This window comes from Hyperolius riggenbachi, chromosome 1 (assembly GCF_040937935.1).
Source record: "Hyperolius riggenbachi isolate aHypRig1 chromosome 1, aHypRig1.pri, whole genome shotgun sequence".
Lineage (NCBI taxonomy): Eukaryota > Metazoa > Chordata > Amphibia > Anura > Hyperoliidae > Hyperolius > Hyperolius riggenbachi.
The window spans coordinates 468,852,171-468,864,596 of NC_090646.1; the positions used below are offsets into that span (position 1 = coordinate 468,852,171).

General features: G+C 45.8%; 1 protein-coding gene across 5 annotated transcripts in view; it reads right to left on the reverse strand.

Annotated features, from left to right (window-relative positions):
* Positions 1 to 3,550: 3,550 nt before the first annotated feature.
* The window catches only part of AP1B1 (adaptor related protein complex 1 subunit beta 1), a 52,276-nt gene continuing 43,400 nt past the window's right edge, over positions 3,551 to 12,426 (reverse strand). For all 5 annotated transcript variants that reach the window (XM_068240223.1, XM_068240240.1, XM_068240206.1 and 2 more), the window contains exon 22: positions 3,551 to 4,008. In XM_068240223.1, coding sequence (XP_068096324.1) covers positions 3,934 to 4,008 — 75 coding nt within the window. In that variant the 3' untranslated portion in view covers positions 3,551 to 3,933. The remainder of the gene's footprint in view (positions 4,009 to 12,426) is intronic.

Consider the following 12,426-nt stretch of genomic DNA (forward strand, 5'->3'; position numbering starts at 1 on the left):
ACTGGACACCATGGAGCCGAGAGGCCTAAATAGAGAGCTTGATCTTACGCCGTTTGTTTGATTACTCGTCGCTCCATGTTGTGCAGCCTCACTGAGATATGTTTTTTGTCTGTTCTTTTGATTTACCTAATATTGTTCCTTTTTTCCAGTGGGTCCCCAAGTAGCTGCCTCCCCTTCAATTCCCCAACCCCTATGACCTTTCTTACTCCCTCCTCCTCCCCTTCCCCTCCCCCCCCCCCCCCCCCGTACCCCCCAACCCCTATCTCCCTTACCCGTCCCCTTGTTCCTCTGTCTCCGCTCCTCCCCTGTATAGTTTCATATACTAACATCTAATTGGCTGCTGCCATCTAGGAACGACTATTAGCAGCATTTAGAGACATAGCATTGTGTTCATATGACACACTGCATGTGTTGCTTGGCAACAGACACACGCTTTCTTTCCCGGGTGGGGGCGGGCACTTAGGCTCTCTATTTACATCTGCGTGGCGTATAGGCGGATTTCCTTCCGCATACGTCACGCGTTGCTGGGCAGAAGGGGAGTGGACGGCTGGTTGCCGCCCTCTCCCCTACGTAGTGCGGAGTGTCCCCTCTCAGGTCCGCCGATGGGTGTGGCCGGCTGGAGACGGATGTCCGCATGATTCTGCCCAGCAATGAGTAGCCGTTTGCCCCCACCTGGGACTGACGTGGATGAGAGGGTGGGATGTCTCCACTTCAAAAGATCCTATCAGAGAGGCAGCCTTGTGGTTTTCTATCAGGTCCACTAGGTAGGACCTGATTTCATTGGTTAATGATGTAGCTTAATGCTGATAGGCTGCCATATGTCCGTGTTGTGTATATATAGGATTGTTTGGTCACTTATGTTTTGTCATGCACAGCTCAGCTTGAAAAAGAGGTTGTGTCCTCGAAACGTCGCATATCTGCTGTCTGCATGTTTTTATCCGATTAAAAGAGCAAATACATATCTGATGGTGCCGGCTTCACTTCCATTCAATTGATCACAGTGGACAAATGGGACGCAGGAGAGGAGAGATTGAGAAGTAGACTACACAAGAGGTAAGTATGACATGTGGATGGTTATTTTGACTTTTTATTTGCAGAGGTGCCATGCGTGTATTGGACCTGTATTTGTGTAATACTCCCTTTGTTGAATGCCTGATGAAGCGGGATTGTGCCCGTGAAACGCGTTGCGATACTGTTCGTGGAGTATGTGAATAAATTGTCTGTTTCTCAAGTAACAGCATCAAGTCCATTTTTGAGTGGCCGCCACCCGAATGTTTTAAAATTTTAGTATCTTTTATCCTGTTGGCGCCTCTGTACATCTATTAGTCAAGATTTCCACCCTCGGTGGAAGGGTGATAAACGCTCTTTTCCTTCTTCAGAGAGCGACATCTTAATCCTGAGTGGGGACAGGTCTAATCTCCCCACCTGCCTATACAGTGGTTACCTGAGCGGTAACCCATGTTTGTGAGTATAATACTTACTAATCATAATCCCCCCTTGATCCAATACATACTACACTATATTGGGCTCTCGGTTTCTCTGTTTACGTTATAACATGTGCGTTATGCAAACTCACAGCGTGAATACAGCCTTAGACTTTCAACCGTTATTTCCAGAAATATAATAATTTACGGTCATACCTGTATATGGTATTGTATTTGGGAGCGAGCTACCACTTACCTTAAAAAAATAGAATTATTTATTTGAAATAACGATTGGGTGAAAACACAATTCAGCTTACAGGCCCTTTGAGGCATGCACAGCAGGATGTAAACTGAACTGGAAAGATACATTTTAATATGAATCGTAAAATTCATATATATCTCAAATTATTTTTTTAAACTAAGGAAATTGATTTTAATGGCACAAGTATGCACTGATCCACTACACACCAGAGTGAGCTAGATTTGTATATTCATTAAGGCATAACACTGATTTATGGCCAGTGCACACCAAAAAAGTGCCAGCGTGAAAGCAAACGTTCAACGCTTTTTGAGGTGATTTTTTAAGGCAATTCTAGGCATGTGCAGAGTGATTTTCTAAGCTTGCCTAGCGATTTTTTTGGAGCTTTTTTTTATATTTTGTTACAGTAGAGCTGTAACTGAACAGCTTCTGTAACAAAAACGCTTGGAAAATCGCTCCGCTCTAGTGCTTTTCAACTTTCCTATACTTATCATTGAGGCAGATTCGCCTCAGAAATCAGCAAAATGCTGCAGGACCCGTGTTTGCGTTTGGGAAAAACGTACATTGCTTTGGTCTGATCCATCTCATTCACATACATTAGCCAAGCGCTTTTTCTAAGTGCTAGCATTTTTAAAAACGCTCAGAAAAGCTCTTAGTGTGCACCAGCTCTTATATATGGTTTCGGACATATGGTGATGATGCAGCACTTTGTAATCTCATTAGAATCTATTACTGCATAATTACTTGCATCTACCCAGTCATGGATGCTCATAGAAATGTAAAGAACCACCCAAACTTTTCTTTATAGATATGGCGAGTTTTATAGTTTATGTAGGTGTTGATATAGGCAGTAACCTTCAAAAAAATGTGTTGTACTCATACTTTTTGATATGTATTTTTAATTGCTTCCAATTATTTTTTACAATATTCACTTTAATTTACTGATCCATTACTGGTACTTTTGCTTACTTTTTAGCATTAAGGGGCTTTAATAGATGTAAATGACTATTTGCTGGCATATTGTTTTTTTCTGGTGCAGATACATAGGACGTCTTTTAGTTTTGTAAAAACATGTACGGGAAGAAAGCTCTGTAAGAACTATAAAAAGTTGAATTATTAATGGTGAAAATGCAATCATGGATCCTTGAGAGACCGTGCTAGATGCTAGGCACCTTCCTTCTTTAATTAGCTTCTGATAAGTACTGGTGTGAAATACCATTCAGTTTTAGGCTTCTTTTCCACAGAAGGCTGAACTGTGCGCTAGTCGGGCAAGATAGCCTCCTGCATGTAGGCCACAAGACCCATTCAGCTGCAATTACATGCAGCCAAATGGCAGTGCTTGGTAACACCATAGAGTATGTGTCGCCATTTGCCATGTGGTGCAGTTATCTGGTGGCAGAAAAAATCATGCGGCTCATGTCACATCTGAGCACAGCAACCACTGCATCAAGATATAACTCCATAGGTGGGTTGCCTGCCAACCCCCCCCCCCCTTCCCCCGCAGCAGGGGAGAAGCTAACAGGCATTGAATTCACCACCTTCATCCCCCGTGGATAAGAGGCCTGAATATCCACTCTCTATTTGCAGCAGACAGAGTAACATGGCAGCACCCCCTGTAAGTAGGTTCATATTACGGTAACTAAAACAGTGATCTGCAAACTTGGCTCTCTAGCTGTTAAGCAAGTCCCACAATGCATGGCAGGAGTCTGACAGCAACAGTCATGATTCATAAAGGAAAATGAATTGTGGGACTTGTAGTTCCTTAACAGCTGGAGAGTCAAGTTTGCAGATCACTGAACTAAAAGGAGTACAGCGATAACACAAGGTTAATAAGGTTTACCAATATGGCAGAAATCAAGTGCAAGAGTCACACATATGAAAGATTTTTATTATATACATTTACCCATAATCCAAGTTTTTACTTTTTAATTTAGCGGGATCCAGCAGAACCTACCTCTTACAGAGATAATACAGTATCCACCATAAAAAGGAGTGAGATCCAGCAATATACTCATGAGAGTAGGAAACCATTTAATCCCTGTGCTGTTCATGTGTGAGCAAAGGGTTTAAAATGAAAGAAAGTTTGGGAGTAAGAGCATAAAATCAACACTTTCCATTATTTGGTCCATATCAATCCAGATTAGAAAAGTAGACACATGCGCACACGGCATCAGTCCTCCTCATATGGCCAGTCTCCATGCAGGAGGGGCGTCGATGGTCACAAAGCTGCCATGGAGAAACTTACACAGGTCAGTTCTTCAGGATGGCTTCAAAGGCTTGGAAGATGAGCGCTGCTACCTCAGTTGCCCGGCACTTCAGAGACAGCTGCACACAGAAAAGAACGGGTGATTTACAGGTCTCTGAAAACTAGCACACCACTATTACTACTATACACACTGCTGTGGTTATATCAATAATTACACACAGGACTAAAGATGTCCAAGAAATGGGGGCCAGTTTATACAGGACAAAAATACTAATTCTACGCCTTTAAGTTGGGCATACATCACGTGATGTGCAACCAAATCGACCATTAGATACATCCCTTTCTGATCAGAGAGGATCTATTGCCTGCCCACACAGATTTATAGAAATCTATAGAAATCATCTTGCCTCTGCTCCCAAGTGTATATGTGTCCCTCTCCTCCCCCTATTGCAGCGTTGAAGGTTTACCTGTCATACGGCGCAAACCCTGGCCTCCTTCGGTGTCTGGCGTCACCTAAAACCTGTACCACGTGACACTGCCGCATGTAGTAGTGTTGCTACATGCATGGGTGTCACGGGGTAGATGAGTGTGCAGTAACGCCAACACTGGAGGAGGCCACGACTGTAGTGACAATGCACATGGGCAAGGGGGGGAGGGGGCAAGACATTTACACATGGTAGGGGACACTAGTCAGCGGTCCATTGGTCGTTGAACGCCATTACCGCTGTGTAACTGATCGAGCTCTTGTGACCGAGGTTTTCAATCGATCCTTTTGACGGATTTCGGCTGGATATTGATTGAAAGATTGATGGGGTGGCCATGTTGTGCAAACAATTCTCGGCCTGCAAAATTGAGTGATGTATGGGCACCCTAACTGATAAAATAGCAACCTTTACAGACCTTGCAGCTAAGGTTGCTATAAGGATGACAGGAGACACTTAACAACTGCTATGCAACATTTCAAGCAACAACATCTACTAATTTTACCTGACAGCACTGATATTGTTCAGCTTCTTCTGCTGACTGCCACAAGTGTCAGGTGTATACCTTAAAGGGAACCTGAAGAGAGGGATATGAAGGGTATATACAGAGGCGCCAATGAAGACTAAAATATGATAAAAATTAGCTTAAAATTGGGGGATATTGGTGGACTTACCTCACCACAAATTACACAACTTGTCTTATCATAAAGATAACAATGTTTATTTCTTACTCCAATACAATCTGCAACGCGTTTTGCTGGTCGATCGCTTCCTCAGGCAAAGTATAAGAAAGGAGCAACTGGATGCAGGCCAGGACATCTAATAGCTCTTCTGTGACAGAGGCGCTATTACATGTCCTGGCACACATCCAGTTGCTCCTTTCTTGTACTTTGCCTGAGGAAGCGATCGACCAGCAAAACGCGTTGCAGATTGTATTGGAGTAAGAAATAAACATTGTTATCCTTATGATAAGACAAGTTGTGTCCAAAAAATAACCCCCATTTTAAAGTGGATTTTATCATATTTTATTCTTTATTGGCGCCTCCGTATATACCAAACAATGAAATATCTACCCTGGTGGATGGGTGTTTCTTTCCCCATTTCCTTTTCTACGGAGAGCGACCTTTTAGCCTGAGTGGGGACAGGATAATCTCTCCACCTGCACTTACAGTGGTTGCTTTTGGAGGAAACTCACATTAGTGAGTTTTTCATATATTTACCTATCAATTCACTTAACAATAATACACTACCGGGGCTCTCAATGTGTTCCCTTTTGTGAGGGATATGTAGGCTGACATTTTATTTTAAACAATACCAGCTGCCTGGCTATCTTGCTGATCCTCAGCCTCTAATACTTTTAGCCACAGATTCTGAACAAGGATGCAAATCAGAGGATTTGGACAAAAATCTGAAAAGATTAGGTGCGTGCTTGTTTCAGGTGTGTGATTCAGACACTACTGATGCCAGCATGATCAGCAGGGAAGCCAAGCAACTGGTATTCTTTAACCTTCCTGGCGGTAACCCCGTAGTTCAGGGTAAGCCGCCGCAGTAGGATTTTTCCAGGACCTACTGGGCCGATTTGCATAAATTTTTTTTTTGGCAACACGCAGCTAGCACTTTGCTAGCTGCGTGTGCACTCCGATCGCCGCCACGCCGCCCCCCCCACCCCCCCAGACCCCGTGCGCTGCCTGGCCAATTAGTGCCAGGCAGCGCTGAGGGGTGGATCGGGACTCCCAATGACGTCATGACGACGGGGGAAGCCCTCCAGGAAATCCCGTTCTTTGAAAGGGATTTCCTGATCGCACATTGCCGGAGGCGATCGAAGCGGGTGGGGGGATGCCGCTGCACAGCGGCTATCATAGTGCGGGCTCGCTACATGATTTTAAAAAAACAAACAAACCCCTTTCAAATAAAACTGCTGCGCTGCACTCTGGCGGTTTTTAATAGACCGCCAGGAGGGTTAAAAGGAAATATAGCATCCTCCATATACATCTCTCTTCAGGTTCCCTTTAACAGTCTACACTGCAGGCTGATGAAGATTAACAGCAAGAGCTCCTCCCTCTAGAGTGGTGACCTCAAAATACCTTCACATTGTCACCCCGTGGTTGCTAACACGCTTCACCCCTCCCCCATCTCTGGCTACTTTAGGTCAGTCAGTAAATAATAAATGGCAGAAACTCCACTCTGCCAATATGTTTGCAGTGCTGATAAATGAAAACATTGCTGCAGAGCACAGCAATGTAAATTTTGCAAATGAAGCGTGATGTTTACTTGAGATCATCATTGTAATTAGAGGAATTCAGTATGGAACACATAAAGCCTGTTGAGACCAGAGACTTCAATTTATGGTAAAGAGTTAACTAAAGTGAAAGAAAAAAAATATATAAAAAACAAAATTAGAAAAAAAATATGTTTTGAGTTATACATAGAAGATAAATTACATTATATAGATATTAAAAAAAAAATCCCAATAACAATAAATATTAACACAAGCATACTAGGCCCTGCCAATAATGAGGTTACCGTTCGGTGTACACCGTGCAAAACACAATGCATAGACGTTTCTACAGGCATGGGGTGTGACCTCTACTGCACGGGAGGGAGGGGGAGAGAGAGAGAGAGAGAGAGAGAGAGAGGGGGAGAGAGAGAGAGAGAGAGAGAGAGAGAGGGAGGGGGAGAGAGAGAGAGAGAGAAAGCAAGGCTTTACACGAGGGGAGTGAGGAAGCAGGGCTTTACACGAGGGGAGTGAGGAAGCAGGGCTTTACACGCAGAGAGTGAGGAAGCAAGGCTTTACACACAGAGAGTGAGGAAGCAGGGCTTTACACGAGGGGAGTAAGGAAGCAGGCCTTTACACAAGGGGAGTGAGGAAGCAGGGCTTTACACGTGGTGAGTGAGGAAGCAGGGCTTTACACGTGGTGAGTGAGGAAGCAGGGCTTTACACGTGGTGAGTGAGGAAGCAGGGCTTTAAACGTAGAGAGTGAGGAAGCAGGGCTTTGCACGTAGAGTGAGGAAACAGGGCTTTACACGTAGAGAGGAAGCAGGGCTTTACACGTATAGAGTGTGAGGAAGCAGGGCTTTACACGTATAGAAAGTGAGGAAGCAGGGCTTTACACGTAGAGAGTGTGAGGAAGCAGGGCTTTACACGTAGAGAGTGTGAGGAAGCAGGGCTTTACACGTAGAGAGTGTGAGGAAGCAGGGCTTTACACGTAGAGAGTGTGAGGAAGCAGGGCTTTACACGTATAGAAAGTGAGGAAGCAGGGCTTTACACGTAGAGAGTGTGAGGAAGCAGGGCTTTACACGTAGAGAGTGTGAGGAAGCAGGGCTTTACACGTAGAGAGTGTGAGGAAGCAGGGCTTTACACGTAGAGAGTGTGAGGAAGCAGGGCTTTACACGTAGAGAGTGTGAGGAAGCAGGGCTTTACACGTAGAGAGTGTGAGGAAGCAGGGCTTTACACGTAGAGAGTGTGAGGAAGCAGGGCTTTACACGTAGAGAGTGTGAGGAAGCAGGGCTTTACACGTAGAGAGTGTGAGGAAGCAGGGCTTTACACGTAGAGAGTGTGAGGAAGCAGGGCTTTACACGTAGAGAGTGTGAGGAAGCAGGGCTTTACACGTAGAGAGTGTGAGGAAGCAGGGCTTTACACGTAGAGAGTGTGAGGAAGCAGGGCTTTACACGTAGAGAGTGTGAGGAAGCAGGGCTTTACACGTAGAGAGTGTGAGGAAGCAGGGCTTTACACGTAGAGAGTGTGAGGAAGCAGCACTTTACACGTAGAGAGTGTGAGGAAGCAGGGCTTTACACGTAGAGAGTGTGAGGAAGCAGGGCTTTACACGTAGAGAGTGTGAGGAAGCAGGGCTTTACACGTAGAGAGTGTGAGGAAGCAGGGCTTTACACGTAGAGAGTGTGAGGAAGCAGGGCTTTACACGTAGAGAGTGTGAGGAAGCAGGGCTTTACACGTAGAGAGTGTGAGGAAGCAGGGCTTTACACGTAGAGAGTGTGAGGAAGCAGGGCTTTACACGTAGAGAGTGTGAGGAAGCAGGGCTTTACACGTAGAGAGTGTGAGGAAGCAGGGCTTTACACGTAGAGAGTGTGAGGAAGCAGGGCTTTACACGTACTGTAGAGAATGAGGAAGAAGGGTTTTACATGAGGGGAGTGAGGAAGCAGACCTTTACACATAGAGGGCTTGATTCACAAAGCTGTGATAACTCATATCACGGTCGCACTAGCGTTTTGCGCACGCTATAACGTGCATAAAGTTTTTTGCGTGCAATTGGGAATTTTCATGCAAAAAATTTGCGATTGTGAGTGAAAAATTGTGATTGCGCGCAAAAACTGTTATGCGCTTTATAGCACGTGCAAAACGCTAGCGTGACCATGATAATAGTTATCACGGCTTTGTGAATCAAGCCCAGAGAGTGAGGAAGCAGGGCTTTACACGAGGGGAGTGAGGAAGCAGGGCTTTACACGAGGGGAGTGAGGAAGCAGGGCTTTACACGAGGGGAGTGAGGAAGCAGGGCTTTACACGAGGGGAGTGAGGAAGCAGGGCTTTACACAAGGGGAGTGAGGAAGCAGGGCTTTACACAAGGGGAGTGAGGAAGCAGGGCTTTACACGTAGAGAGGAAGCAGGGCTTTACACGTAGAGAGTGAGGAAGCAGGGCTTTACACGTAGAGAGAGGAAGCAGGGCTTTACACGTGGTGAGTGAGGAAGCAAGGCTTTATACAAGGGAAGTGAGGAAGCAGGGCTTTACACGAGGGGAGTGAGGAAGCAGGGCTTTACACGAGGGGAGTGAGGAAGCAGGCCTTTACACGAGTGGGGAGTGAGGAAGCAGGGCTTTACACGAGGGGAGTGAGGAAGCAGGCTTTTACACGAGGGGAGTGAGGAAGCAGGGCTTTACACGAGGAGAGTGAGGAAGCAGGCCTTTACACGAGGGGAGTGAGGAAGCAGGCCTTTACACGAGGGGAGTGAGGATGCAGGCCTTTACACGAGGGGAGTGAGGAAGCAGGGCTTTACACGAGGGGAGTGAGGAAGCAGGCTTTTACACGAGGGGAGTGAGGAAGCAAGGCTTTACACGAGGGGAGTGAGGAAGCAGGGCTTTACACGAGGGGAGTGAGGAAGCAGGGCTTTACACGTAGAGAGAGTGTGAGGAAGCAGGGCTTTACACGTAGAGAGTGTGAGGAAGCAGGGCTTTACACGAGGGGAATGAGGAAACAGGGCTTAACACAAGCGGAGTGAGGAAGCAGGGCTTTACACAAGCGGAGTGAGGAAACAGGGCTTTATAGGTTTTCCTGTAAGTTAAATTATTTTACCTACAGGGGTTGCTCCGTACCGACCATAACCATGAAGGGGTCCATCTTGCAGTTGTCACTGCCGAATGGCCACAGTTCAAAGTGGCTGTTAGTCCAGTGCGTATCCTGCCACTGGTATATGCCAGGAGATGTGGAGTTCCCAGCCACTGACGCATGCAGGGGGATGTAGTGAGCCTGACCGCTGTGAAACTCCCTACTTTGAACTGCAGCTGTGCAGCAGTGAAAGTTGAAACATGCATGTCTTCATGGAGATTGGGGCTATGAAGCAACCCCCCAGGTAAGTTAATTTAATGCTGCCCCCCAAAGTATAATTTACAAAAATCCCTTAGGGGGAGATGCATTTTAAATATTTTATAGTTAAGGTGTTCAAGTCACTTTAAGCTACCTTAGACGTTAACCTTACACCCAAGTGTCATCTGCTGTCTTCTTATGAAACAGATAACTGCTTTAATAATAATAGGAAAGGTTTGAGTCCTTGTGGAGCAGAGATCTGCCACTAATTGGATAACTATTAGATGGTAACGTACAAGTAACTAGCTATTAACCTCCCTGGAGGTCTATTAAAACCGCCAGGGGGCAGCGCAGCACTTTAATTTTTTTTTTTTTAAATCATGTAGCTAGCCTAGCGCTAGCTACATGATAGCCCCTGTGCAGCGGCATCCCCCATCCCTTCCGATCGCCTACGGCGATCAGAGCAAACAGGAAATCCCTTCAGAACGGGATTTCCTGTTTGGCTTCCCCGTCGCCATGGCGACAATCGGGACGATGTCAGAGGGAGTCCCGATCCACCCCTCAGCGCTGCCTGGCACTGATTGGCCAGGCTGCGCACGGGGTCTGGGGGAGGCCCTCTAACGCAGCGGGTAGCGGCGAATCGGCGGCGAGCGAGTTATGCACGCAGCTAGCACCAACAAAAAAAAAATGGTGCAAATCGGCCCACCAGGGCCTGAGCAATCCTCCACGGTGGCTTAGCCCGAGCTCAGCACGGTCTTACCGCCAGGGAGGTTAAAGGGAATCTGAAGTGAAAATAAACTTATGAGATTATGAGATAATGAATTGTATGTGTAGCACAGCTAAGAAATACAACATCAGTAGCACGGGTATAAGTCTAATATTGTTTCCAGTATAGGAAGAGTTCAGAAACTTCACTTGATGTTGATCCTTGGATTACCAGTGCTTTGGCATACTACTTGCATGTGGGCTAAGGATTTGTCCAGCTACAGCAGCGGTGTCTTCTGTGAAGCTTACATCCAGATACATTGGGTGATATGACTGGGGTGCCTCTGGTCTAGTATACTGAGAAACTTCACTTGTTCTAAGCAAAAGAGTCTCTCTAAGATCTCCGACCCAACTTGGGTCACTGTTTTCTGGAGCACTTATACATCAAAGAAACAGTCAGAGACAGATATAGATTATTTTACTGCAGGGGAGTTGAAAGGGTCATTAGATCTGCTTGTTTTACCGTTTCAAATACACAGTGTGGCTTGTAATTGCAAATATGACAGAATTATGCAATGTTATAAAGTAAAAGATATACATCTATAGATTAACTACCCAACGACCGCGTCACGCCAATGGGCGTGGCCGCGGTGGCAGCCTCAGGACCGCCTATTGCCAATTGGCGTCAAGTCCTGGGGCTGCAGTTTCCTAGGGAATGGTCGCGTGCATGCGCGATAGTTCCCTGCCCGTTCCCGGAGCGGAGTTCCATGATCGCGTCTAGCAGGCTGTTTGTAAACAAAAGGGGAAAGAAATCCCCTTTGTTTACATCAGTACAGCGCTGCGGTGTCTGGTATCGCTGTACGAGATCGGCGATCCCCGGCCTCTAATTGGCCGGGGATCGTCGTCCTCTCATAAGCTGATGCCTATGAGAGGCGGAAGAGGACGGATCGCTGTCCTGTTCAAGTCTCTGCACGGATGGGAGGAGAGAAGGGGAGAGAGGAGGGAGGGAGAGATAAAAAGCTTATACAGGCTGAGAAAAAAAAACAACACAGCGGCCACAGCGATCGGGCACCTCTGGAGACATGTCCCCTAAGGGACAAAAAAAAAAAAAAAAAAAAGGAGGGGAGTCCGATCGCTGGGCTCCATAGCTGGGCTGTGCAGGAGGCTGAAAAGCCTGCACAGCCCAGTGCACCAGCAAAGAGCCTGGTCAGTAGGGGGGGTTTAACACTACGGTCCTCAAGTGGTTAACTATTTTTTTTTGCTACTAATGTTCCATTAATTATCAGTACTAGACATATAAATCATTACATTATAAGTTGTTTTTTTTTTTTCTTACTTCAGTGTCACTTTAAGAACATTGGTATAAAGAAAGCGAGGACAAAGGAAGAAAGGATTTTATTCCGATACTGCAGAGCTGTGCTTACACAGCAGTTTTCTAGTGAATACAAGTCCATAGTCAGCACTTAATGCTTATGCCGGCAAATAAATGCTGCTGTATGTCTTCAATTTGTGTTCTCACTAAATAAAATCTAGACTCACTTTTACACGTATTCAGAACACATTTTGTGAAAAGACTAGAATACAGGACCATTAAAAAAATCCATTGTCAGCAATAGCTTTAATTTAGCAAGTAACATATAATTGTGTGTGCTATGCACAGACAGCATCAGGGGTAATGTAATCATCTTGTTGTCACAATGACAGCATTATTTATTGATTGAGTCCCAAGACACCATCAGATGAATGCTGGCTCATAATCTCCAATCAAACCATACAACGGTGCAGCAGCATAGCTTGTCTGCTCCTACCTTAAAACTG